General features: G+C 51.9%; 9 protein-coding genes across 9 annotated transcripts; 4 read left to right on the top strand and 5 right to left on the bottom strand.

The window, feature by feature from the left end:
- Positions 1–1,921: 1,921 nt before the first annotated feature.
- CEL1_2 (Esterase/lipase/thioesterase) lies at positions 1,922–3,403 on the bottom strand (the record flags this gene model as incomplete). Its single annotated transcript, XM_049343593.1, has 5 exons — positions 1,922–2,269; positions 2,322–2,664; positions 2,712–2,832; positions 2,882–3,017; positions 3,080–3,403. The coding sequence occupies 5 exons, from the start codon at positions 3,401–3,403 to the stop codon at positions 1,922–1,924; spliced, it is 1,272 nt and encodes a 423-aa protein (XP_049199686.1).
- Positions 3,404–5,772: 2,369 nt separating this feature from the next.
- On the top strand, positions 5,773–8,072 carry J4E93_005672 (uncharacterized protein; the record flags this gene model as incomplete). The annotated part of the gene is made up of 3 exons (XM_049343592.1): positions 5,773–6,282; positions 6,337–7,283; positions 7,334–8,072. 3 exons carry the CDS (start codon positions 5,773–5,775, stop codon positions 8,070–8,072), a joined length of 2,196 nt encoding a protein of 731 aa, XP_049199685.1.
- A 263-nt stretch (positions 8,073–8,335) lies between these two features.
- Positions 8,336–9,665, bottom strand: J4E93_005671 (uncharacterized protein; the record flags this gene model as incomplete). Its single annotated transcript, XM_049343591.1, has 2 exons — positions 8,336–8,502; positions 8,669–9,665. 2 exons carry the CDS (start codon positions 9,663–9,665, stop codon positions 8,336–8,338), a joined length of 1,164 nt encoding a protein of 387 aa, XP_049199684.1.
- Positions 9,666–10,671: 1,006 nt separating this feature from the next.
- J4E93_005670 (uncharacterized protein) lies at positions 10,672–12,245 on the bottom strand (the record flags this gene model as incomplete). Its single annotated transcript, XM_049343590.1, has 2 exons — positions 10,672–12,079; positions 12,241–12,245. 2 exons carry the CDS (start codon positions 12,243–12,245, stop codon positions 10,672–10,674), a joined length of 1,413 nt encoding a protein of 470 aa, XP_049199683.1.
- A 487-nt stretch (positions 12,246–12,732) lies between these two features.
- J4E93_005669 (uncharacterized protein) lies at positions 12,733–14,288 on the top strand (the record flags this gene model as incomplete). Its single annotated transcript, XM_049343589.1, has 2 exons — positions 12,733–12,976; positions 13,027–14,288. The coding sequence occupies 2 exons, from the start codon at positions 12,733–12,735 to the stop codon at positions 14,286–14,288; spliced, it is 1,506 nt and encodes a 501-aa protein (XP_049199682.1).
- A 70-nt stretch (positions 14,289–14,358) lies between these two features.
- Positions 14,359–14,967, bottom strand: J4E93_005668 (uncharacterized protein; the record flags this gene model as incomplete). Its single annotated transcript, XM_049343588.1, has 1 exon — positions 14,359–14,967. The coding sequence occupies one exon, from the start codon at positions 14,965–14,967 to the stop codon at positions 14,359–14,361; it is 609 nt and encodes a 202-aa protein (XP_049199681.1).
- Positions 14,968–18,581: 3,614 nt separating this feature from the next.
- On the top strand, positions 18,582–19,418 carry J4E93_005667 (uncharacterized protein; the record flags this gene model as incomplete). Its single annotated transcript, XM_049343587.1, has 1 exon — positions 18,582–19,418. The coding sequence occupies one exon, from the start codon at positions 18,582–18,584 to the stop codon at positions 19,416–19,418; it is 837 nt and encodes a 278-aa protein (XP_049199680.1).
- A 1,684-nt stretch (positions 19,419–21,102) lies between these two features.
- J4E93_005666 (uncharacterized protein) lies at positions 21,103–21,902 on the bottom strand (the record flags this gene model as incomplete). The annotated part of the gene is made up of 2 exons (XM_049343586.1): positions 21,103–21,728; positions 21,779–21,902. The coding sequence occupies 2 exons, from the start codon at positions 21,900–21,902 to the stop codon at positions 21,103–21,105; spliced, it is 750 nt and encodes a 249-aa protein (XP_049199679.1).
- A 2,622-nt stretch (positions 21,903–24,524) lies between these two features.
- J4E93_005665 (uncharacterized protein) lies at positions 24,525–24,793 on the top strand (the record flags this gene model as incomplete). Its single annotated transcript, XM_049343585.1, has 2 exons — positions 24,525–24,531; positions 24,588–24,793. 2 exons carry the CDS (start codon positions 24,525–24,527, stop codon positions 24,791–24,793), a joined length of 213 nt encoding a protein of 70 aa, XP_049199678.1.
- Positions 24,794–24,985: the final 192 nt, after the last annotated feature.

Genomic DNA, 24,985 nt, shown 5'->3' with positions numbered 1-24,985 from the left:
CCCCCCGGCTAGGGCGAAGAGTACGCCGATTTGCTAGCAACGATAGCGACGGATTGGGGCCAAATCAGTAAAGATATGGAAGAAAGAATACAAGCTGGGCATACACGAACATAACAAGAGAGGGCATGACAGTATTTGTATTCGGTCATGCGAGAACAAATTGCGTTTACTCCATACGAAACAGACGCTCGTGTTTGCTGTTATGACGCTGATGTCAACATCTCAGTGAAAACGAACTTGGTTTGGGGGCCATGCGACACCAGACTCTGGTGTACCGAGACGAACGTTCAAGATTGAATGAAAGAAGATCATGATCCATGACGCGAGAGTTCCTGCTTCTAGATACAGGATCAGTCGCTGCGATCTCTGGGCGCTTCGTTGCCTCAACCACGAGCTGCTTGGTCTTCATCCAAATAACCTTCCTGCAAGCAGGATAACTCCTCCTGTGCCTCATCGTACAGCCGGGCGATATAGGCCTTGTCCTCCTTCCATGTCTCAGCATAAATTCCACCGGTGACATAGGCCTCGTTGACAGTCAGCACCTTAGCGCGACCGCGCGTAAAGGTCATGTCACAAAATCGCAGAAGAGCGCGTAGCACTTGCCCCAACTTGATGCCATCGTGATCGCGAACAATGGTATTCCCCAGATCCACGGGGTCGGAACCTTCGACGCAAGTCAGAATGAGCCTCGCGCACACGGGCGCCATGAAATAATGTTGAAGAATACCACGTTGCTTTGTGGTTTCGTAAGCGTTGCTCACCGCCCTGGCAAACAATGCTAAAATATACAATTTTTTGCGACCACACATGCGACCCTGGTTTTCGTCCAATGCAGGCCCCATCCGGTAGTCTGCACGCCCGAGATTCACAAGAGCGAAACGAAAGAGCAGTTCCGAACCATAGCCGTGACCGCATATTTCGTGGTTGTGTAGGAAGCGGAGAGCTGGATGTAAGCCCGAGGCAGCGTATGGAGGGTGAACACGCTGGCAACTGTTGCACTTGAACGCTTGTTGCTGAGGTGTCTGCTCGAGGATAGTATCAAGGGAAAACGTATAGTTAGGTTTCTCGAACGAATACCATAGACTTTGCCATTGCTGCTCTCGCACCGCGGCAGCGGTCACCTCATCTTCGCCTGCCTCAATTGCATCATACACATCTCATTCCATGCGACGACTCGCCTCTAGAGCTCATTCCACCTCCTGTTAGCTTAGCGTGATGGGATACGTGGACATAATCTGCGGCAAATCAGGGTAATGTGGGTCTTCGTCATGTGGGATTGGCGTGGGAAGCTGCCACAACTGGCGTTGGATGCTGGGTGTGCCGTCGACTATGGTCTTCAAGGCCTTCGAAGTTGCCCGAACATGAATTAGATTGCGAACATCCAGCAAACGGTTCAGGATGTTTTCCGTGAGCTCTGGTATGGTCAACGCTGTTTGCACAATTGATTGTTATGGTGTTTCTTCGAGCTGTAGGTCCATAGCCATGGTGGAATCTGCGATTGTGATGTGCTGTAAAGGGGCTTCGGGAGGGTTGGACAATGACTTGGAAGCTCTTCCTCCGCTCCAGTGATGTTTTGACATGGTGAGGAGGAATGGGAGTTAGGGGTATTCTCCCTATGAGCTAACAGCAGCCTATCGTGCCCCAACCAGTACTTCACTGTGCATACACACTCCCAAAGGTGAAAGCGCTAGAGTCAAGTGTGCGCATTCTTGAACAAAGGTTTAGTCCTTACAGTGTATTAAGAACTGTACAGCGTTGATTGTTTCGTATCTCTGATCATAATAAAGCGAATGACATGATCGGACAGATTTATGTACAAGCGACAGCCTGACCGTACAAGCGACAACTGGTTAGGCTGCGTAGAGCTGGAGCCGGGAGAAATAAAAAGAACCCCCGATATCGATCACGTTTCTTGAGAAACTCAAGCAGGCTGCGCGAAAGTGCTGCCGATGGGCCCGAACTTGATGTTCGAGAAGATGACTTGCGCATTCGGGTTAGCAGACTCTACATCGGCTGGCACGCCGCTGTTGATGTCGCACTCGCCGCGAGCGACACCAGGCTGCTCCGGATCCTTGTCAGTAGGGTAGCTGCTGTCAAGCCAGAGCATATTGGCGTAGTGGTCGTCCCAGAGACTCATGACAAGTACCATGCCCAGGTTCATACCCCTACCCATGGACTCCATGCCGCCGAACTCGTTGAAGGGGTAGACTTCTTCCTGGAAGACTTCCTTCTGCGTGTTGCACCATTCTTGGGTGATCGAGTTACCTGTCTGCGCGATTGTTAGAATGGAGTTCTTAAGGCTTGGTGACGGGAGCACATACCATGCCAGGGATTGTGGGCTCCGGGTTGGCGATGACTTTGCCGTTCTGCACATAGAAGCGCTTAATCTCGCTGAGCGATCCTCCAGATCCCAAGAACTGTGTGACGACTGTCACCTTCTTTGAGGTGTCTACACCAGACTTGCCCTTGCCATAAAAGTCCCTCGCGCCGACACGATATGGGTTGAAGTCGCAACCATTCGCATCGCAGGAGCCGGCATAGCGATCGAGCGAGTATGTTCCACCACACGTGTCGTCTGTGCAGACTGAGTAGCCTTCAGGCTGACAAGAGTGCGGGGTCACAGCCGTGGAGACTGAGTTCGCCTCCCAGATGTCCATCTCGGTGCTGAGTTGCGTCAGAATGGGCCAGGCCGAGCAGACTGGCGTACTCACCAGCATGCACCATTTCTGCCAATACCCGCATTGGGGTCAGATTCGGATGCTTGCCAACCTTCTGCATTGGCTTTGCCATCGATGTACTTCAGGTCTCGAGCACATTGAGCGTCACAGTAACCTGGGATGTATCAGTCCAGGCTCTATGAATCGCGGATACCGTGACTGACCAGTTCCGTACTTTGCACCGGGTGCACCGTGGCCCTTCTGGGGCATGGAAACGAAATACAGTGCTCCATTGAGACCGCATGGCAATTGCGAATTGTCGACGTCGAAGGTGAATTCGTTTCCGATAAGGTTGAACATCTAAGCAGCAAATAGCAACAATCAGCGTCTGTGTCATACCATGATCTGATGCGCTGCCCTACCTCATAGTTGTTTGCATCTTTCATGAGGTACGTGCGAGAGCCTATGTTGGTGGAGTATTGGTTCTTGGTAACGAACTTGAGAGTAAGAGCATTGCCTGAGGTCGTAATACCGTAGGTACCGCGGTAGTCTGAGCCTTCGATAGCACAGTTCTTGGTACATGCGGCGTTGGTCGCACACGCCGTGGTGTTCCACTCGTTTCCGTCGAAGCAATTGGTGTAGCCTCCAACGGAATGAAGCCAGCGCCAATTAGCATCAATGACAATCTCTCCGTTGACGTTGGTGCAGCTGTTGCCACCGCTGCCTGTGCAGCGCTGCCAGGTCATCTTTGGGTGAGTTTCGGACTGCTCCGTTCCAATGACCCAGGCGGATGCGCGGGAGGCACAAACACCCAGAAACACCGCAAGGTTTGAAGTCGACAACATGATGAAAGAGAAGACTGTGAGCTGAATGAAGGCTGTGGGATGTCACACCGTTATTGGGGTACATGATGCTGCCAACTTATAGGATCGTTTCACGGCTTCGATCCTGGCCATGCTTGTGTGCAAAGTACACAATGCATATTGCCCAGTCTCCAGAAGCCCGACAATGAGCTCATGCAATATGAGGAACTGATCATGCGATAATATCTGACGGATTGATGGACATCTGGTCCGCCTTGGGAGTTGAGAACTCATTGATGGACGCGATCAGGCTGTCACTTCGTCGCACAGCTAAGTCTCCAAAACGGTATCCCAATCAGGTGCATCTCGGCGTAGTGCGCCTCGTATGGATATTTCAATGTTGCCAAGTCATTATACTTCGGTATATGAGGTCAAGAGCCGTGGCGCTAAAGGTGCAGTGCGGGGTTAGCGTACGAGCAACGAATTAAAGGTAGTGGTTCGATCCATTGCGAATGTACCGATAGCTAAGCATTCTTGGTGCCTTTCCCCGGACAATTTGTATTCTTGGATCTCGCAAGGGCAATTTAAGGATGCAAAGATGGCCAGGGTGCATCGTGCATGCTGCAACGCCTGGAAGGCGGGGTCGCGAATGGAGAGTAATCAACTCAATCGCCGCGTCGATTCATTTGGCGGGTTGCCCAACTACTCGTTGGCATCAAGACCACGGGGTCCTTTGTTACCTGGGATGCCCAAGTGTGTGACAAGCTTGAGAGAAGGTTCTTTTGCCGCGTGGAGATGCAATTTGGAGCCACCCGAGTGCCGCATCGTCACAGGAGAAAGGGTATAGAGTGCCGAGGGCTTGGGCTCGATTGTTCCATATGGATATCAGACGAGGTATTGTTCACTTTGTCCTGTGTTTCGCCCCTTCGAGTTGGCCGTCCTTCATATGCCAGCTACAGTTCATTATGTTCGCCATGAAGGCTCACTCCACGACTTGATCAAGTGTCGGTTTTGCCAGGTATGTCCATCCAAGGTAATCATCGTGACCGAAGGTTACATCCACGACAGCGTGCGATTATCGTCGACACTGCATGGCTGTAGCGTAGGGCTGAGAGTGATGCGACCGGTTCTGAACATAGACGCATGCTACAGTATGTCCCTGGTGGAGTGTGTTGTTCAACCATCGGGTGGGGGCAGTTGAAGCCCGAGCACGTCTCGATCGCCCGCGACTAGAGCCATAGTGTTGTTGGAGCAAATGTTCTTCTTGTAAGCATCACGCTTGATCGTGGAGAGATGAGGGTGGGAATACTGCCGAAATGGCTTATCGTGCGGACGGGTGCGGCGCGTCGGAAGAGGGGGACACCTGGGATGAACGTGAGTAGATATTCGAGAAATTGTACAAGGACTCGCGATTTTTCTGCCAGCGAGTATGTATTCGCGTGGATCGTTGCGCGATGTCGAGAGTTCGTGATACTGTCCTGTCGCGTCTGTTGGTGCCACGGGTGTGAACCTGCGCCTTGGCACAGCGCACGTCATCGTTCTCACAATCTTCCCGAGGTCTTTCAATCTTGCAGAAATACACCACGAATGACCTCTATTCGCGCACAGCATATGATTCAGAACGTGAATCTTCAACACTGCATGTGAAGAAAACGCCTGCGGAACCCGCCTGGAGATGCCGACAAGATATAAGTAGAAGACCAGGCACTGGAAGCTAGCCAAATATCGACCCATCAACTTCCAATCTACGTCTACGTCCATGCCAGAGTCCACCCGCAGGATAAGGACCAGTTATTATCATGTTTAAGATAAAGCGTAATCAGGCTCATCACCTTCCTTATGGCAGACCATCTCCAATGGTTGTAGCTTGGCAGACATACCATCACCCTCTGCTCCAGCGTGGCATGTCACCACAGTTCTCCAAGTGCATGTTCACACCTCAAAGCCATGCCAGGTCTCAATCCTTCCTCCGTTCTCCTCATGTTGATCCCGGCCTCGAACCTTGCCAGGCCGTCTCACGTTTCAATAGCAGACATCGTTATTGGCCGCTCAGCCAGCTTGACCTAACCCAAAGCAGCAGGCACACCATGCATCGCGCCCCTAACGACAATATCGCGTGGTTTTGTGGATTTTTCCTCGAAACATCGGAGCCCCGAAGGGCTTTAACGACATGGACTGCATATGCACATGGATCAGCGGGAAGTCTAGGTTCAGCCCATTACTTGGAGACATGTTGGGATATAAGACGGCCTCGACGGCCATGCTCATAGAGTCAGGCCGCCTTTACTGATCTAGACAACGCCCGCCACAAGATGAAAGCGTTCACGCGATGCCTCGTATGGGCGAGTGTGATCACACCGTTCGTCGCAGCCCAGAACGCGAACGTCACACTCGTCGCAGCCGCTACTGGATCCGAGGGCGACAATACCAACTTCGTCTACGGCAAATCGCCTTTACTGGTCATCAATGATGGAAGTGCTGCCGACGGTGGCTTCCGGACATTCTCTGTCTCGAATTCCTCAAGCTTTGCAGAGAAGACGCATCAGAAGACTGGTCGCTCGAAGATTGCTGTTGCTGTTCACGACATCGACGGCAGGGATCTAATCGTCAACATTCCAGCTCCAGACTCTTTGATCAGGGTCTTCGACGCTCAGAGTGGGGACACGATCGAAAGTAATGACAAGAAACAGCTGGGTGATTGGAGTACTGCGTGCGTATGGCGTAGTGGGAAGAGTGGTGAGAGTTACATCTTCCTCTTCGGAAAAAAGATGGTTGTGCAGTTCTTGATTCGGGGCAACAAAGGCCGGGTTGAGATCCTGGAGGTACTCTTGTCTCTTGATCGTGACCATAGACAGTAATACTGACAAAGATCACAGGTTCAAACTTTCCCCGTTGCTATCGAAGGCGAAACTTGCGCCGTGTTCGCGAATGGCGGGATCTTCTTTTCGGCCGAAGATCGACCATTGTACTTTTTCCAGGCGTCGGAGTCTGTCCAAGCACCCGATATCGAGACTGTTACTGAGGACATCGAAGTTGCGGGACTTGCTACTTACCACAGCGCATCCGCCGACTATCTGTTCGTAGCCCACGACGAGGTCATCGATGTGTACGACTCCGACATCAAGCAGAAGGGAAGCATCTCATTGGGCGGTATCTCTGAGCTCTCCATTGAGGGTTCGCTCGCCATCCTTCAATCTTCAGTTGCTGGATACCCATTTGGCGCATTCGCCTTCGCTTTTGAGGGCGAGGATGATACCGGGGTAGCTGTAGGTTCTCTGGACGGCGCGCTCAAATCCATGGGTATCAAGGCAAACACACAGTACAGTCCCAGGAACAAGGCTTGCAAGCACTGCGAAAGCTCCGTCACCAAGAAGTGCTCCAACAACGGCTTCGTGTCAGGCAAGGACTGTTCCTGCTTTGCCGGCTTTACTGGTCGCGACTGCTCCAAGATCACCTGCGAAAACGATTGTTCCGGACATGGGAAGTGTACCGGCCCAAATGTCTGCAAGTGCAAAGATGGGTGGACTGGCCCAGACTGCTCGTTCGTCGCGGTCACCGCAAAGTTCGAGACTGATGCAAACGGTGGAGACGGCGATGACCCTGCGATTTGGATCCACCCCACTCGACCAGATCAGAGCAAGATCATTACCACAACAAAGTCTGAAGAGGGTGAAGGCTTTGGTGTCTTCGATCTACAGGGAAATCTTCTTCAGCACCTGACGGCTGAGGAGCCAAACAACGTCGATGTCATCTACAACTTCACTCTCGGTTCCCGGAAGGTTGATCTCGCATTTGCGGCATGCCGCGGTGACAACACCATGTGGTGAGTACCATCGCATGACTTCTTAAAACATCTGCTAATGCATCGCCAAGCCTGGTCGAGGTAAACAGCACAGGCTACCTCAGCACCATCTCTGGTGGTAAGCAATCCCTACCGGAAGACTACGAACCCTACGGCTCTTGCAACTACCGCTCTCCGACCACCGGAAAAGAGTACCTCTTCGTCAATAACAAGGATGCACAATACCTACAGTACGAACTCAGCGCTACCGCGAACGGCACCCTGCAGACTACCCTAGTCCGCGAATTCCAAGGTGGCTCAGGCGGACAAGTCGAAGGTTGCGTCGCGGACGAAGGCGCCGGCTACCTCTTCATCGGTGAAGAACCACTCGGCATCTGGCGCTACGAAGCCGAACCCACCGGCTCGAACAACGGTGTTCAGATCGCGCAAGTAGGCGACGCCAGCGGCCTCCACGCCGACGTCGAGGGCATCACGCTTGTACCAGCCAAGTCAGGTCCGGGCGGCTACATCATCGTCTCGTCGCAGGGCATCTCCGCATATCTGATCTTCGAGCGCGCGCCCCCGCACAAGTACGTGGAGACATTCACTATCGTTGACAACAAGGCAAAGGGTATCGACCACGTTAGTAACACGGATGGGTGTACTGCTGTGGGCAACGCGCTGAACAAGGACTTTCCAAGTGGGCTTTTCGTCACGCATGACGATGCTAATGAGTTAGCTGGTGGAGGCACGGCGAAAGAAGCGAGCTTCAAGTTGGTTAGTCTGGCTGATATCTTGGGCAAGGAAAGGGTGGCGAAGTTGGGATATTAGAGGTAGTTGTACAGCGGGCTATGAAATTAGAGACAACGTTATCATCATCCAGCGATTGATGCAAGATCCGCCGCACCTCATACGAGAACAAAACCAAACAGGTCTGCAGATTACATTGCGATAAAGAAACATACAAAGTGGGTGGCCTAACGTCAATGTAGGCTCTAGGGTGTTCAGGCTCTCTCCAGGTCAACGTGGCAGTACATGTCTGTTCTGCATTTATCTCGTCTCTAAAGGCGTTGGATGCCTGCTACCGCTCTCTCTCAGCTTGACGCCCCGACACCCCAAGACCTATGTTCCTCGTACCGCCGCCTCAGCTCAGCCTGGTCGTCCCTCCGCTGCAGCATCTCCATCCAGTCTGCTCGGCGCGGGCGATCTTCGTGAGTGGCTAACAAGGCGGCTTCTTCAAAGTTCTCGATGGGCATTTCTTCTACGCATGTGTCGTTAGTAAGGATGACTTGAGGGGACTGCCTAGTGGCAGAATTCGTGTTGTAGCCATAACGTCATCGAACGTTGAAAACATATACTTCCATATCAATGCATCCTCCTGGCATGAAACAATCCGGCAGTAGGAGGTGATCAAGTGTTTCACTTACCGGGATAAGACCTGTTCCAATGCTGGTGATGCGGCATGGAGTACTTCCAAGGGTCGAAATGCAAGGTTGGCCAGAACTCCGTAGCGGGTGTACGCAGCCTAGTTACGCTGTCGGACTTGTCCCCATACTCCCACGCGGTGTTTTCGCCATACAGCTCTGCGATGATGGTGATGTTGTCGTGTGCACATGTTTTCGCGTAACTGCGTAGTTGTGCTAGTTCCGTGTCGCGAATCGCGTGGGCCATATCGTCGTCGATCGTGCATCCGTAGCCGACCGATACACCGGCCTGGCCAGTCGGGATGTAATACCGTATCTGCCATTCAGTCATGGTGTCTTTCGCCATGAGATCGACGAGGTCTCGCATCGCAGCGATAGGGACGCAAGGGTGTTCTGGCGAGATCCTGGGCCAGAGTGAGAGTAGGTGATCGAGGTGGACCGTCGCACGTCGCTTTCCCAGCTCATGTTCGAGGTATAGGTTCCAGGAGTGCGGTGTATAGTTCTTGATGGCTTGGTGAAGGGTGTCGAGCAAGGGGGCTATGTTCCATTTTTTTCCATTTGCATCATCAAGACGGAAGTCGGCGCCGTGGCGGTCTGTTGAGACACGCAGAATGTCGATGTGCAAATGGAAATGCACTTCCATGAAGTCGGTCAGTGATGCTGCAATGGTGTCTGTCGTCTCTTTGCTCAGGCCGTAGTCTTCACTCAGCTCGGTCCCGTAGTCGTACTGCATACCGGCCATTACTGGAACGTAAGCGACCTGCTTTTCGACAAGGTAGCTCCGCGCTTCCTTGTATATCTGAGAACATGTCTGTAGTAGAGCGATGTACGGGTCGGGCTTGTTGAGATAGCAGGGGTTCAAGGGCACGCGCTGGTATTCCTTGCCGAGCGCAAGGTCGTAGATCTGGTTTCGCAGTTCGCCGGAGAGATCAAAGAATGTCTTGCGACCTGGTACGAGCGCTTTCGCGTCTTTGGTGACGATATCTAAGCGGCTTGTCATGATGAAGTGACGACTGGTCGCGTCTGGTTTTTTTCGACTCCCGAGGTCTGCAGTCGTGATCGCGTATTGGCGTGGGGGTCGTGTGGGATCGCGTGTCAATTGCGGGGCAACCCAGGACAAGCGATGTGACGACCGTCAAGTCTAAAGATCTATGCTGTCGCCTACCATCCTCTCAAAACACTGAACTCTCGTTTATAAGAGACATCTCATCATCATATGCCGTTTGACGAGATTCGCAGGACAAACATCGAGAAAGTTGGCGGACATGAATCCCGCACGTGACTTAGACATTCATCCACTGGTCTCATAGTGTAGCGCAATATTCACTAACCGGCAGAGACTCTCATACTCCATCGCTGAGACAGCCCATGCGCCTATTGAGTCTCGACCGCTGCAAAAGGTCTGACGTCACTACACCACTCCAGACTGTCGCAAGTCCCCTTCACATCGCCTTTACCTCGTTGCGCACGTCCCTATACCGCCGGCAGAACCACGGGTACCGGCGTGAGCACAGTCCATGTGAAACCGGGCCCACAGGTTCATCCGGCCGCTCTTGGCAGGCCAGCAGCCGACTATATAAACAGCGTTTCCTGCCTCCCTCCTACAATCCACACGCCCGCCGGGCTATACCCAACTAACTCACAGCAGCTGGCTAACCTACAGCATCGCCTTCTCGACTGGCTTTTTCCGGGCTCGGCTTGGAAGAGAGACTCATTGACGCATGGTTGCGAGTCATCGAGGGCCGCGAGGCGGGGCGGCCCTTCACAACATTCACTTGTTGTGTTCCTTTGCTTTTTCATTAGTGCTTCTGGCTTGCCAGAACATTGAGGAAGGAGTTGGCGGTGTTTGATTTGTTGTGATTTGATCATTGAGGTGAAGTGAAGTGAAAGGAAGTGAAGTGAAGATGAATGGAATATGAATTGAGACAATAGTGAGAATAAGCGCCACCATTGACCAATGTGACATCGACCACCACTCTTCATGCTGATACCCGGATCATATACCTTCAGTAGTACAGTCTGTCATCAGACGTCGAATGAGGCTCCTCCAGAATCTCCAATCGGTTCCAAGGCTCTAGAAGGCCCCCATCGCCAATGTCACCAGACAAAGCCTTTTTTATCTCCTCAATCTTCCACCCGTAATATTTGCTTTCATAGTCGGCAATGTGGACATTCGCGAGGGTCTCGAACGAGACAGGGGGGAGGAGATCCTTGTTACTTTGAGCGCAATGAGCGAGGGCATCGGCGCGGGATTGTTGGTATGCCAACTCTAACCAGTGTCTCTCCAAGTTGAGTCGGGTGACACAGCTTGCATGCTGATCTGGCGACAGTTGTCTGTCATAAAACCTTTCGTCTAGCCTCCAGGGGCGACGTTCGCACAGTGTCTTAGTGTCGGGTTTGAGCTGTGCCTCTGCATATGTCTGTTCTAGTCCTCTGAATTCCCAAAGAATGAGATCCTCCTCCTCGACACAGATGCCGTCTGGACACAACCGCTGTATTTGCCGTTTCGCTTCTTCGTAATCTTTGTCGTGTTGATCGATTTTATTCCTTGCTCTTTCCGCCTCCTTCATCATCCTGTTTAATTCTCCAGTGGAATATTCGATCTCTCCGGAAAGCTCCCGATCCTGATATCGTTGTAGAATTCTCTTGGTATAGTAGATGTTGGCTGGATCATCTGGATCATCCTGATAAGTTCTGATGCGTTGGAAAGCACCTTCGGCCCAGCCTCGTCCTGACGGCTTGTGCTGCGCCCGGATGAAGTCAGCCCGAAACTGATCGATGTCAAGCTTTTCGGGCCAACCGTTCTTGATCAGAAGCCATGATGTGATGTTGTGGGACGGCGGAAGGACGCGCTGATCAGCGGACCGATCAGCGGGGTTTGCAGCCACCCATGGTGTCCATGCTGTGCTCCGATATGCGTCTCTGATCCTCCTCAAGAAGGTTGGCGCATCGGTCCATCTCGTCCATTCACGGCTGTGCCTGTTCACCGAGAGACCTCCCGTTGAGTTGATCGCTCCAAAGACAGGGGTGTCTTCCCATCTGCGACCAAATCTGTACTGCTCGCTCTTGTATGGATGTCGGAATGTCAACAAGCACCCATTGACTTGTGGCTGGTAATCACTCCTCTCCTCTCCTTCATAGACCCTAATCGCATTCTTCCTAGTGTCATATTGGAGTTGCCAACTTCTGTAGAGATCCCAGCCATCCCAGCCGCCATTGGTTAAGTGGACCGTTCCTGGCCGCATGAGGAACGAAGGGTCTTTGTCTGCTTCGTCAGGATCACAGCCGTAGCCCAAGAATTTATCTACCCGGAAATCGAAAAAAGTGCCACCCCATAACCAATGATCATTGTCGAGTAGTGGGGCGTCGACATATGGGAGGATCTCCATTAAGCGCAGGTCGGCTGGATCGCGCCTGCAGGGACTGGCTGTAGAATTGATTTGGTGTGGGCCACGCTTGATAGAGTCATGCGGAATGAAAGTGGCATTTGCTAGCATGGTGTAGATTTCGTCCATCAAGGCAGCAACTTCCTGAAGCTGGTCTTCATTGTAAGTCTCGACGACCTGAATGTCGACGTCATTGTCGTGAGGTGATGGTGAGCTTATGGTAGCGGAAGGACTGTAGATGCGGTAGAAGCCCAGGAAAGCGATGAGAACTACAACTAAGACGACTAATGGGTCCTGATATCGTTTTCTCGTGGTAGAGTCGCGTAGAGCCCGGCGAGGTGGCTCATCGTGGTCGTGCTTGGCCCTTGGTGAAGACATGGGCAATCGCTGTTGGAGGCGGCTTCAGCGATTCATCACCACGTATGATGCGATAATAAGAGAATTCCGCCATCATTTTACAAGAACATTGAGGACAGATGTAGAAATCAGAAGTAGTCGGACGCCTGACGCGGTTTGACACGCTTGCACGTGCACGTATCCACATTTTCGACGATGAGTCGGCAGGAACATGGACGCCCCACCATAGGCAACGACGTTCGGAGTTGTAAACGATAGCTGTCGCTTGATGTATGGGCCGAGAGAAAGCTTTAGACATTGAACAGTCAGATCTTCAGTGGTACCATGTCTGACGGGGTCTCGACGAGGAAACTTGGTCAACTGCCGGCTGAAATGCTGGATTTCACGCTCCTCAAGACGTCAGGCTCGCTTGCGCCGCGACTCGGCCGCCTGTCGTTCCCGGGACGCAAGAGTATCCTTACACCCGCCTTTATTGGCAACACATCCAGAGGCGTCATACCCCATGTATCGCAGGACAACTTCCGACGGAGCGCCGATGTTGGCGGGGTCTACGTCGCGCTCGAGGACTGTACGTAACGTTCCCCATATGTGCCACCAAGCACCGTTAACAGCATGCAGTCGTCGAGAAGCGCCCGCACAAAACTCCGCCAGTCTTCAAGTATGACGTGCCTGAGCCGTTGCGCAAGTTCATCGCCCTCCCCGAAGACACGCTCCTCGTCCTGGGCGCGCGTCGCAATCCGCCCATAGCCAGCCCTCATGGAAATACAGACACCGAGATACGCCTGCTGACGTCGGTCGGCTTCACGACCCTCAGCTCCGAGTACTATGCCGCCGCGGCACGGAAGCTGCAACCAGACATCGTTGTGGGATTGGGTGATATACCAGTCGGGCAGGAAGCCATCAGTCTCAAGCGGAAAGACAAGATGAGTGACAGAACCGAAACATGGCTGCGCGACATAGTAGCCAAGCAGGGCACTATCGACGAGGGCGAGAAAGCGTGGACCATCTTTGCGCCCATTCTGCCCATCGAGCGCGACCTACAATCGTGGTATTTGGATCACCTGCTAGACGATATCGTGGACAAGATCAGCGGCCTTGCCATCTACGACGCCTATCTACTCGACAACCTACCCGACCAGCTCCATCACCTCCCACGACTCTCCTTCCACGTCCCTGCCAGTCCACAGGAACTTCTCCGCCATGTGCGCATGGGCGTGGACGTCTTCACCGTGCCCTTCCTCGCCGACGCGACCGACGCGGGTATCGTCCTCGACTTCACCTTCCCAGCGCCCGTCGGAGACGGCAACACAAGCGCGCGCCGCTCTCTGGGCATCGACATGTGGGGCGGTGAGCATGCTTTGTCCGTTACCCCGCTATCCGAAGGCTGCACATGCTACGCGTGCACAAAGCATCATCGCGCCTTCCTCCAGCACTTGCTCGCTGCCAAGGAAATGCTTGGCTGGGTACTCATTCAGCTACACAACCACGCCATTCTCTCGGCCTTCTTCGCCGGCATTCGCGCCTCCATCAAAGCGGGTACCTTCGACGCTGACATGGCCGCTTTCGAGGCCTATTACGAACCTACGCTTCCCGAGAAGTCTGGCCAAGGGCCGCGAGTTAGAGGATATCAGTACAAGAGCGAGTCGCATGATCCGCATAGGGAGAAGAAGAACCCCAAGGCTTTCAAGAAATACAATGAAGAGACAATCTTGAAACTCAAGGCCGCTCGTAGCCAACAAACAGAAAAGAGACCAGCAATGGCAGATGTCGTTGACGACGAGGCTCTACTGGGCTTGGTCCAATTGGACGAGTATGTTGTGGATGCGGACCCGGATAAGCATCTGAAAGACTTGAAGGTGACAGAGGATGAAAGAGTCTAAAACCCCATGGTGCTCCAAAGGATTATCCATATGCATTGCCTTCCCGTTCCACGCGATCCACCGCCCAATACTACGCGTCTCTAGAGTCCACCGCATTTATGACCACATTGGCAAGCTCGTTACCCGTACGCGCATGCACCGCCCGCAGTCTGCCGCCTCTTGTCTCGCCTCGTGTCGCATAGCAAGATTCATCGTATATCATCAGATAGAACATGTTCTCTATCAGATCGGGCGTCACCAATGGCCCATCGTCAAGTATATCCACATACATCCATGTGGTCATATACTCTTTGCCCGGAACATCTTCGCCCCACAAGAACGAGCTTCGGCGAATGTTTCCTTCCAGATCAGCTTTGACGACACCGACGTTTACGAACATTTCAGCCATCGCGAGAACTTGGTACTGCTGATCAATTTCGCAAGTCCTTGGGAACAGAATGATTTCGGCGAGAGCTGTGAGCTGGTCTTTGGCCGCTGGTCGCTGGACTTGCGAGGCGTTGTCTGAAGCGCTTCGGTTGGAAGGCGCTTCGGTTTTGACCCTTGTGTAGTTACCGATATCTCTTTTCCGAGCCCGTTCCCCGCTGCTAGGAACGAGGCCTGGCACGAATGGCGATCGCAATGGTATGTCAAGCTGGTCCAGGATCATGTATTGGTTTGTGTCGTCTATCAAATGCGACATTTCGGTGGTGCTGGTGGGCATTGCGAAGGAGCGACTGGCCCAGAGAAGCAGGAAAGGGTAGAAAATCATCTCAGCTTCCGCGAGATTGCTGTGTTGGGTGATAGCCAGTCGTGGACATATTACTACCCGCCTTCCTATATGCTGCAACACGCTGTAAGAGGACCTGTTGACCATATCGCGTAGGCATCACGGCAAGCTTGGAAATTATTGTTGCTTTACCATGTTGTACGATATGCATGTCGCCGTGGTGACGCAAAGATTGCACGACATGTCAGAAGTAATGGTGTTACAGCTGCCCGGACTACTTCACTCTTTCCGGCGTGATTTGACTATCGCAAGCACATCCTCACTGCAAACGTGATCCTGTTTACGGCCCGTTCCATCCATTTTCGTCTGCTACTCGTCACGTCCCATACTGAGCCACAGTTCCCCTTCGTTCGTGTTCCGGTCTCGCGCTTGGCAACGTGTAGCCAACGGCGTTTTCCTCTTTACATTGTTCGCTCCACATTCCCAGGCGTACATGACCACGAAACATCGGTTACTCGTTACGAGAAGCAATCACCATAGCAGCAAACACAATTAATGCTCACAATTATCCAAGCATGTTGAGAACTTGTGTGTTGTCTACAGTAACATCCGCCATCATACGAACACGACAAGCAACACCCATCCAGTGAATCCGTCATACGACTCTAGTTCACTCTACGTCTCTCTTGTTCCCCAACTATCCATTCTGGTGCATCCAAACTCAAGTCTACGGGTACTCAGAACTCGCAGACATATCCGCGATGGTACTTTGTCCCCCATGAACACCTGATCGTAGGCTCATCGTACTGGGCGTCTTTCCCACACTTCACGACAGCCTCATCTCCGCATCGAATCTGGCCAGCGTCTTTGCCATTGCCCTCGTGACGGCAGTCCTTTTTTCCGGGTACTTCGATAGGGAATGTGACCTGTAGAAAACATCCGAGTCAGCATATTCTAAAGAGTTAAAGGACGGTTTCTACTTACTTCTTTGCTGGGAAACGGAGGATGATCAATGGCGTTGGGACGGGAGTCTTTGCCTAATTCTGTATAATGGATTAGCTCAAAGGAATTGTTCTTTTCATCGCCAAAACACGGGCCCCATGCTATCCCTTGCTTCCCTCGATAGGCGACGTAAAGGTATTTATCCTCATCCCAGACGCTGTATAGAAGCTGGAGGGAGAATTCAGGATGTGCCTATTGAACCTTGGTATTAGTAAAAGTTGTTCGTAGTGGCATGGACTAAGATTAAGAACTTACATCTCGGGTGTCATGTGCTAGCGAATTGCTTTTGCTAGCCAAGTTTTCCATAGGAGCTGCTGAGATACAGCTTAAACCGGCAATTAGCCCGATAAGTGGAGTATTCCAAATGAGCATAGTGGAGGGTATTGCTGTCGAAGCAAAAGCGCAAGCGGGTTTTCGTGGGTAAGTAAGAAAGAGATGATGGCTTGAGAGTCAAACTAATGTGACAGGCAAACGTGCAGTTAGTCAGTAACGAAGGTAGATCAAGTATAGTGGTATACATAGAGAAGGCTCTAAGGGTAGTGAGAACTTCTCTTTTATAGAATCGAGTACGTTGGACTTCAACATGTCAAGAACATTGTATCGCTTTGATTGAGTACACAGCTTTATATCCAGCATTGCTCTTCAAAGTGTGCGCGCATTGTGCGAGACTAATGCTAAGAGCTGTCGCTCTGTGCTTCACGTGCAAGTATTGGCATTCACGTGTCTTCCAGACAAGGTTGTTTGAGCGCATGTAAAATCTTAATTGTATTCGCAGCTAGCATATGGAAAGACTGCCCAGGGGGCCATGAGGTATACGTTCGTGACAGCAAATGAAGTGAATTAGCTGGACATCATACGCAGTTTAGTTGATAATGTTTTCACACTTCCAGCAATGGAAATGCGAGCACGAGGCGCATCGAGCTGGGTGCTCCTTCGCCACGTTATTACTACCGCATTGGTGGCAGTTCCAGTTGTAGGACACGGAATCTACTAGAGTTTTGATGATGGTGATGAGTGACATGCTGGTTGTTGTTTTGAGATTGTTTGCGTAGTGAGGATTAATGATGTCAGTATTGGGTACGATGGGATGATTTGTACTTAGACTTCGAGGTGAGTGGTGTGTCTGTAAACACCGTTTGTGGTGTTTGATACGATGTGGACAATTGAGATGGAGCCTTGTGAGTACATGCTGCTGGTAACCTCAGCGTTGTGTTTCTTGGTGTGAGTGAATGCCTAGGCGGCATTATTAGAGTAACTTCTGCAGCACATGGATGGGCATGCTTCTTTCCCCCGATGTATCATCCATGCCGATGAAGTTGAGATATACAAGACACGGTAGACGTAAATTTTATCCTCCATGTCACGTTCGGGTCCGCAACATCGAAGAATTGTACCAAGACCTATGAGTTCTCTTCTTCTCGACTTTTCATCAGCTCCATACAGTGACGGTCATGGATCCGATGTATTCGTTGATGAACCTGATGTCTTTGTTTGGCCCAGCGACCAGATGCGCCCTCCATCAGGGTAAGAAGGTAGGAATGTCGGAGGGGTGAAAAGATTTGTGAAGGTAGTGCACAACCTTATTTACTGGGCGACAATGTCATTGATTAACAGGCCGTGATCAATATCTCGGCGAAGATAGCGATTGATCTCGGCGTGGGTGGCGAAGATGATCTCGGCGGTTTGGCGTCTCATAGCTTATAGATATTCATGGTGACACTACACTGGCGCATGGGCCTGGAGTCTGTTTGTCAGAGTGAACGTAGATGTCCTTAGCTAGGTTTAGGGGCTGTTCTCAGGACAGTCCGTTTGGTACCCATGGGCGTCAATACCATCATGCATCCACTGCTTTGCTCCCATCACTCAACAAGATATTTGAGAAATGCCTCAACGGGAACTGACGTTGGTATGGTAATAAACTCAAGGCGCCGAACTAGTATAAACTCCGCATGCCAGCGCGTTTCGAACATCGAGAAGAAAGTTGGATAAGACATATAGGCGTCCCACACTAGTGTGAACTCTATCTGTTAAGAGCACATGTTAACGCAGTCGGCCCGGGAGCCCCCACAGAACCCTTTCTCCGATACGTCTTGGGCTGCCCAATCTTAAATGCCGAAGTCAATGCCTCAGTCATTACAGTCTCTCTGAAACCGTGGCGATCGAAAGGTCTTTGACACGTATGTATTGCGAGAATGGTGGCGAAAGAGACACCGAGGCCGCTTCTTGTGTATAGCCCTCCCCATGTCCGGATGCTTAGCGTAGATGACTGTACGGGCCTCATTGCGGTCTTTTACAAGAGAGCACTTGAAGCAGCCACGACTGTATGACGTTGCTGTCAGACCGGAGCTCCAGGAAACGGCGGATCTTCGGAGCTTCCCCGCTCAGTATACACCATACAGCGGAGGGTGATGGGATCTGCCGGCTCGTACGAAGTGTCAATGGGGTGCTCTCCCGCAAGTGCTTATCGCAGCATATCCTATGCATATAACTTGAAAGTACTCAGCGATTTCAAGGTCACCATCTCGTACTCATTTCAAAAGATCACCTCTTCCATCTGTTTAGAACTGCTTAGTATTCAGTACATCATGTCCGTCCTCGCTACGCAAGCCGAAGAACCCACGAAATGGGGCACAGCCACCGAAACAACAGCAGATCGCTACAGCCGTACGAATACGATGCAGCGCGGCTACGGCCATGCCCTGACAGAGATGATGAACATCTCCAAAGGCCAACACGTCCTCGTGGCGGCCTGCGGTCCCGGAAGCGACGTTCTCGACATTGCGCAAATTGTAGGCCCGACTGGGAAAGTCGTGGGGTTCGACCTAGACAAGTACAGCATCAAGCGGGCGCGTGAGGCCTTGGAGGAGTATCCGGAGCTCAAGCCCTACGTAGAGCTCCATGTCGCCGACGTGCATGATCTCTCCATGTTCGCAGGACAGAAGTTCGATGCCATACACTGCAACATGTCATACCATTGGTTCAGCGACAAACCTCTCTTCCTCGCTCAAGCCGCCACTCTAGCCAAGCCCGGCACTGCTATTGGTATCGCGACTCAGGACGGCGCATTCCGTCTACCTATACAGGACATCCGCGATGACGTCTTAGAGGATCTCGGCGAGCCTACAGACAATTTTATATGGCCTTCGAGCTTCCCGGAGATGCAGCGCGATCTGAGCGCTGCTGGGTTTGGCGATGTGAAGATGTCGCGCGGTTTTGGCACGCGTACGCTCGAGAGCGTGGACGCGCTATGGAATTGGTGCAACGATAGCACAGGGAACCGATTTGGCTACCATTTGCAGGGCGAAAAGGCGGAGCGAATGAAGCAGATGGTCATGGATAGGTTCCGCGGTTTGGCGTTGGAGGATGGGCGCGCGATTTTGCAGTTCAAGCATCTGTCTACGGTGTCGTACTATGGGCGCTGATGTGTAAGCATTTGGCTCAGAAGACTCTCGATAGCTTACGAAACTCTGAATCCACATAAGAAGTCGTCGCATGCGTTCTGTGGGTGTTAATGATGGCGGCTGAGTTGTGACGTAACAGCGTGGCAGCCTCAATGAGTGGAGACGGTGAGGGTATCGCGATCGTTTCGACGGAACGCTTATCTGGTGAGATTTTAGAGCAATTTGGCTTTCTCGGCATCCCTTATGCAAACACATGGAGGGTAGTCCAGACGTAAGTTTGGACGGACTGCACATCCGGAAGCTGAGGTGGAACAGAGGGCTCGTGCGCAGCCCGAGGTCGCCTTGGCTGATCTGCAACCCAACCCTCCGTCCGTTCTCACGACCCTCCGACACTATGACGCATTAACGGCATTTTCCCCATCTCCTGGTTAGTTGCACATACAGTTCCTCGACGTTGACGACCGAGCCGGCGTCAGCTTCACTCAATGTTGCATATGGCTGCCTGCTTCATGGAGCGCCCCCAGACCCAACAGCCCGTTCAATGACTGGAGAGGGTTAAATCCCTGGAAATGCCCAAATCACGAGGGGATGCATTGATCAATCAAGAAGACAGACCGTGCATGCACATTAAATCAGCAAAACAATCATATCTAATGCAGAACATGCCATTGATGATTGAGTCAAGTAGATCCTCGACCGTCTAGGCTACTTCAGATGCTGTACGAACCACCCTTCGTTTCGCCTACACAACTGTAGCATTTCTCAAAGGCCAATTGATCCCCTTGTCAGCCGCCCCGGTGTTCCCCAGCCCTGCACAGTTATACAGCCCGACCGGGTTATTCTGCACAGCTCTTAGATACTGTAGATCGACACATTGCTGCGTTCCACTGCTAGCAGCGAGAGCAATGCGTCCATCAGCCATGGCGTTCCAGGTCTGCTGTTCACTTCCGGCAACGCATTCGCGGAGGTAGATGTTGGCCATATCTTTCCAGCCAGACTTTGGCCCAGCATCCATGCAGAGTGTTGTGGATGCGAGCTGGATGGAGGTAGCATTGTTGGGCGACTTGATGTACCATGATTGCGCTGGAGTAGACGTGAGGGTTTGCCTGAGACATACATTAGCAGAATGCATTGGTATGAGAGGAAAAAAGAGAAACATGTCTTACACCACGAGTGTTGCTCCTGCTGCTCGTGACTTTGGTACAACGACGAATTTGGTATCTTGTGCCGATGTCATGTACACCGTACGGTAGCCTTCTGGTGCTTGTGAGAGGCCGGTTGCGGCCAGCGCGAGAGCTACGAGAGTAGTGGTGATCATGCTTGCAGTAATCGATAGTCTGACTGAGATATCATGATGCTGCTCATGTTTGGAGAGGTGGTCGACTGATATAGTACTATGGTTTTGAACAACATTATAGAATTAATGTGCAATTAAGCTTCGTTACCCGGTCACTATCTATGTTTGACAATGAGACAAACACTTATAGTAAATGCGCGGGGCATTAGTGTACTTCTTCGATGTGGGGCTGGTTTGCCAGGGTGTATAGTAATCACGACTCTATCGATGGTAATCTATCATTTACCCGGCATCCATCCTGCGTCGTCGGTAGTTGCAATCGTCGTTGGATCTCAAATGTCCGAAAATTGGCTCATTGTGTTGTAGCATTCGTCTTGCCGTTCCTTCTGATCTTTCTGATCAAAACTTTCATGCAGGGGAAGTTGTGCCGCGCTTTTCCTCATCTCTCTTCTTGCCTTCTTCTTTCAGTTGGGCATCGTCCTTTCTGCTCAGTTCCACCTGAGGCATCAAGAACCAAGCAGCGATGAATGCAAGCGCATTAAGTACTGCGCCGACGATGAAAACAATCCGAAAGCCTTGCTGATACGCGGACGCAAGTGCAGCCCTAACGAGATCGGTACGCTCTTGGCCGACTGACCCCCGGAACATGTCTGGCGAGTTAAGCAACAGCTGGATTTCCGGGCTCGAAAGTCCGTATGGGACTAGCGATGATCGAACCGCATTGTTGATCACAGTGCCTGAGATCGCCAGACCAAGGGTGCCGCCAAGATTGCGTACAAAGTTGCGGGTCGAAGTGACGACGGCCATATGTTTGCGCTCCACCCCCGCTTGAACGGCGATGAGTGAGGGTTGCAGTGTGTTACCAAGCCCAAGACCAGCGAGCAGACCATAGCCTATCTGCTTCCCGAGAGAAGGGCTGTCGAGTGTCGATATCAGGCCCAGGCCAATCGCCCATATCGCCCAGCCCACAAGAAGACATTCTCTGTAGCGACCGGTCCAGTGAACAACAAGGCCTGACAGGGTACTAAAGAGTGCTACAACGAAGTTAGACATGGGCTGATAGGAATGGAAGACGGTGTCTTACTTTGCGTGAGCGTGATGGGGAGTAGTAGTGCTCCGGACTTCACAGCTGAGTAGCCATAGACCAATTGGTAGAATGAAGGAATGTAGTAGACCTGAACAAGAAAATTCCAGCCGTTCACGAACATGGTTAGCGCGGCACCGTTCACGACTTTGGATGTGAAAATGGTCACTGGTATGAGTTAGCACGAAGCTTTGCATGCTGCCTTGGTAGAACATACTCGGTATCAGTGGCACGCTGGTCCCTCTCCACTGCCATACGATGAAGAAGGCTGAGACTGCAATGCCGACTACCAGAGTTGCAATGACATGCGCTGATCCCCAAGCGTACTCTCCCCCAGCCCAGGTCAAGGCGAGCTAGGATGGTTAGCCTCGGCTAGAGTGGATGGGTGATAGCATTGCGCAACATACCACAAGCATCGCAGACCCAGCGAGAGCTAGAAACGCCCCGAAAAAGTCTATCGCTGCTATTTTCCTGATCTGGTCAGTGTTTGCCATGAGCGAAGGTAGCCAGTACGGACCGTTTCCAACTACCGTCAACCTTTCTGAGTGGCATGAAGAACACGACGGCGCCAGTGGTAAGAACGCATAGAAACAAGTTCAGTCGGAAGATCCACCTCCTGCAACCGGCTTAGTCTTGTGTTGATTGGATGTCAGTACGATGTGCATACCAAGAATCGTGGCTTTGGGAAGCGAGTGCACCACCTATCACTGGCCCAATGCCATTCGCCAGAGCTACAACAGAGCCCTAACATGACGTTAGCAGTATACCACAGAACGCATGACAATGTCACTTACGAGGATACCCTGATACTTTCCTCTTTCGCGAAGAGGCACAATGTCTGACACTATCATCTGCGCGACCGTCATGAGGCCGCCACCTCCGACGCCCATGAATGCACGGAAGACGATCAGCTGAAGAGCGGATCGTGCCAGGGTCGCTGCCAGCGAGCCGAAAAAGAAGATGCCAATGCCGATAACTAAGAGCACCTTGCGGGACCAAATGTCAGAAAGCCGTCCGTAGAGGAGTTGAAATGACGTGGACGTCAGGAAGTATGCGCCTGCAATCCACGCGCTTTCATTACTGGCGTTGAGATCCTTGCTGACAATGGTCAAGCTAGCTGCAAGTGTTGTTTGATCCATCAAGGCCAACAAGTCGACGCTCGCGCAAGCAAGGAAAATCTGCTGATACGTAAGTACCGAGAGGGAGCATAGCTGGGTATGTATGTACCCACCGTAATGATTGTCTTGACTGGTACATAGTCTTTGGGTTATGGAGTCAGCAAAATTCGTGATGTCATCTGCGCATACCGTACTGGTTTGTTCGTTGAATTCTGGAGGCTGTTTTGACGCCTGAACAGAGGACGCTTCCGCGGGAGATTTTTCCGGTGTCCTCATGGCAGCCCGGGGCTGATCTTCTGTCGCCATGGTTCAGAGACGTTCGATTTTTCGTATTCACGAAGTCTGTGGTGTCTTGGGGTGGCTTGATAAAAGAATAGCACGACTCAACATGGGCTGAGCTTGACAGATATGATCACGACTCGAAGCGGTGGAGACAACGTTGGTGCAGATGCCAACGCGGTCTGGGACCGCAATCTGACATGTAGTACTCAACCTGGTCCATCCACGCCGATCGGTTGATCTTCCACTTTGTGTATACTTCCGAAAACGTAAGACGCGAGAAGCCGAATACATCCTTGCAAAGTACGCGATGCAAACTAGATGTGTAACGGTCTACGCTCGTACACTAGCTTCTTGGGTCCTGCTGGCTGCCAAAAGGTCTGATGCCTAGGTACTATGACTGGCAGCTACCGGCAATCTGCAATAGCCAATGCCGATGCAAGAGCGAGGGCATACCTTGGTGTCGCAGCATGTCCAGTTCGTGGCGCGCTCACCGGAACGCTGTTGAGTACAATGAGGGCGACTTTGCGCATGTGCTCCACGCAGGGGTGGGTTTCGGTGAAGAATTGCGATGTCTGCACGTCAAATGTGCTCTCATACCCTGTCGTCGTGTCAGGCCGACACATGGCGAGGTTTGTGACATTCAGAACTCCAGAACACCCGCGGCATGGCCCATTTCGCGTCAACGCTAGTACCAAAGCACACTAGTACAAGCGCGTCTCGTCCTGACTCGCCGCCATCAATGTGCTCAATGTGCCTCAATGTGCCTCGAAGCCATCAACGACCATCACCATCCCGTCCAATGAGCCCTCTCACGACTCTTTTGTGTTGCGCTCTCGCCCGTAAAATTATAGTTACACGTCTTGGCCGATGCGGGACGTTCCCTTGGCCGCAGCGGGAATCCTACCGTACGAGTCCCACTTCGGTATTGATCTTCGCCCCAGCACTAACACCCATGGAGTGACACCGATGAGCACCTTCATCGTTGCATCTTGCATGATGCCCACGCAAAAATGTCCCGGTACTGTAGATCATTTGGTTCAATATCGACTTTGACAGGCAGCCTCCGATGTGTCACCGCGAAAGCGCTCAGTTAAAGAGCAGTCCGCTCCAGCGCTCGGGATTCATGCTTTCCGTCTCGAACAGCTCTTTTCTACTTCATCATGGTCTCACGGAATTATTTGAACGCCTATTCTGGGCCAGATGCTCTCCAGAACTACTTTGACCCCGACCGCACACCCATGATTCCTCTCGTTGAGATTCCGCCAAGCCTGAACCCGTACTACAACGATGGTGTTAGGATACATGCGAAGATGATGTCTATGCATCCCTCGAACAATGTCAAGATCATGCCAGGTATGTGCGAAGCAGAAGAGCGTATTCAGCATCTCACATCACTAATGCAACGCCAGCGTTGAACATGTTGACCAAAGAGGTCCACCCGGAGAAGTCCAAGACAGTAGTCGAGTACAGTTCAGGATCTACCGTAATATCTCTGGCATTGGTCTCTCGTATCAATCACGGAATACAAGATGTTCGCGCCTTCTTGAGTAACAAGACTTCGGCACCAAAACTCAGGCTCATGCAATTCTTCGGGCTGGACATGTACGAGCGGTGATCATTTGTGTCTCGAAGTCATCTAACTCCCTGACAGTACACTCTTTGGTGGTCCTTCTCAACCAGAACCACATGATGAACGCGGCGGCATTCATCGAGCTAGAATTATGGCCGAAAAGGACGAAGCAATCCTCAACGTCAACCAATACGAAAACGACGCAGTAAGCTACCCCATCGCTTTTAGTCGACACGG

This window comes from Alternaria ventricosa (assembly GCF_023758065.1).
Source record: "Alternaria ventricosa strain BMP 2768 chromosome Unknown scaffold_8, whole genome shotgun sequence".
In the NCBI taxonomy this organism is placed as follows: Eukaryota; Fungi; Ascomycota; class Dothideomycetes; order Pleosporales; family Pleosporaceae; genus Alternaria; species Alternaria ventricosa.
The sequence above is the reverse complement of the archived record's forward strand: the minus strand, read 5'-3'. Positions and strand labels throughout refer to the sequence as shown.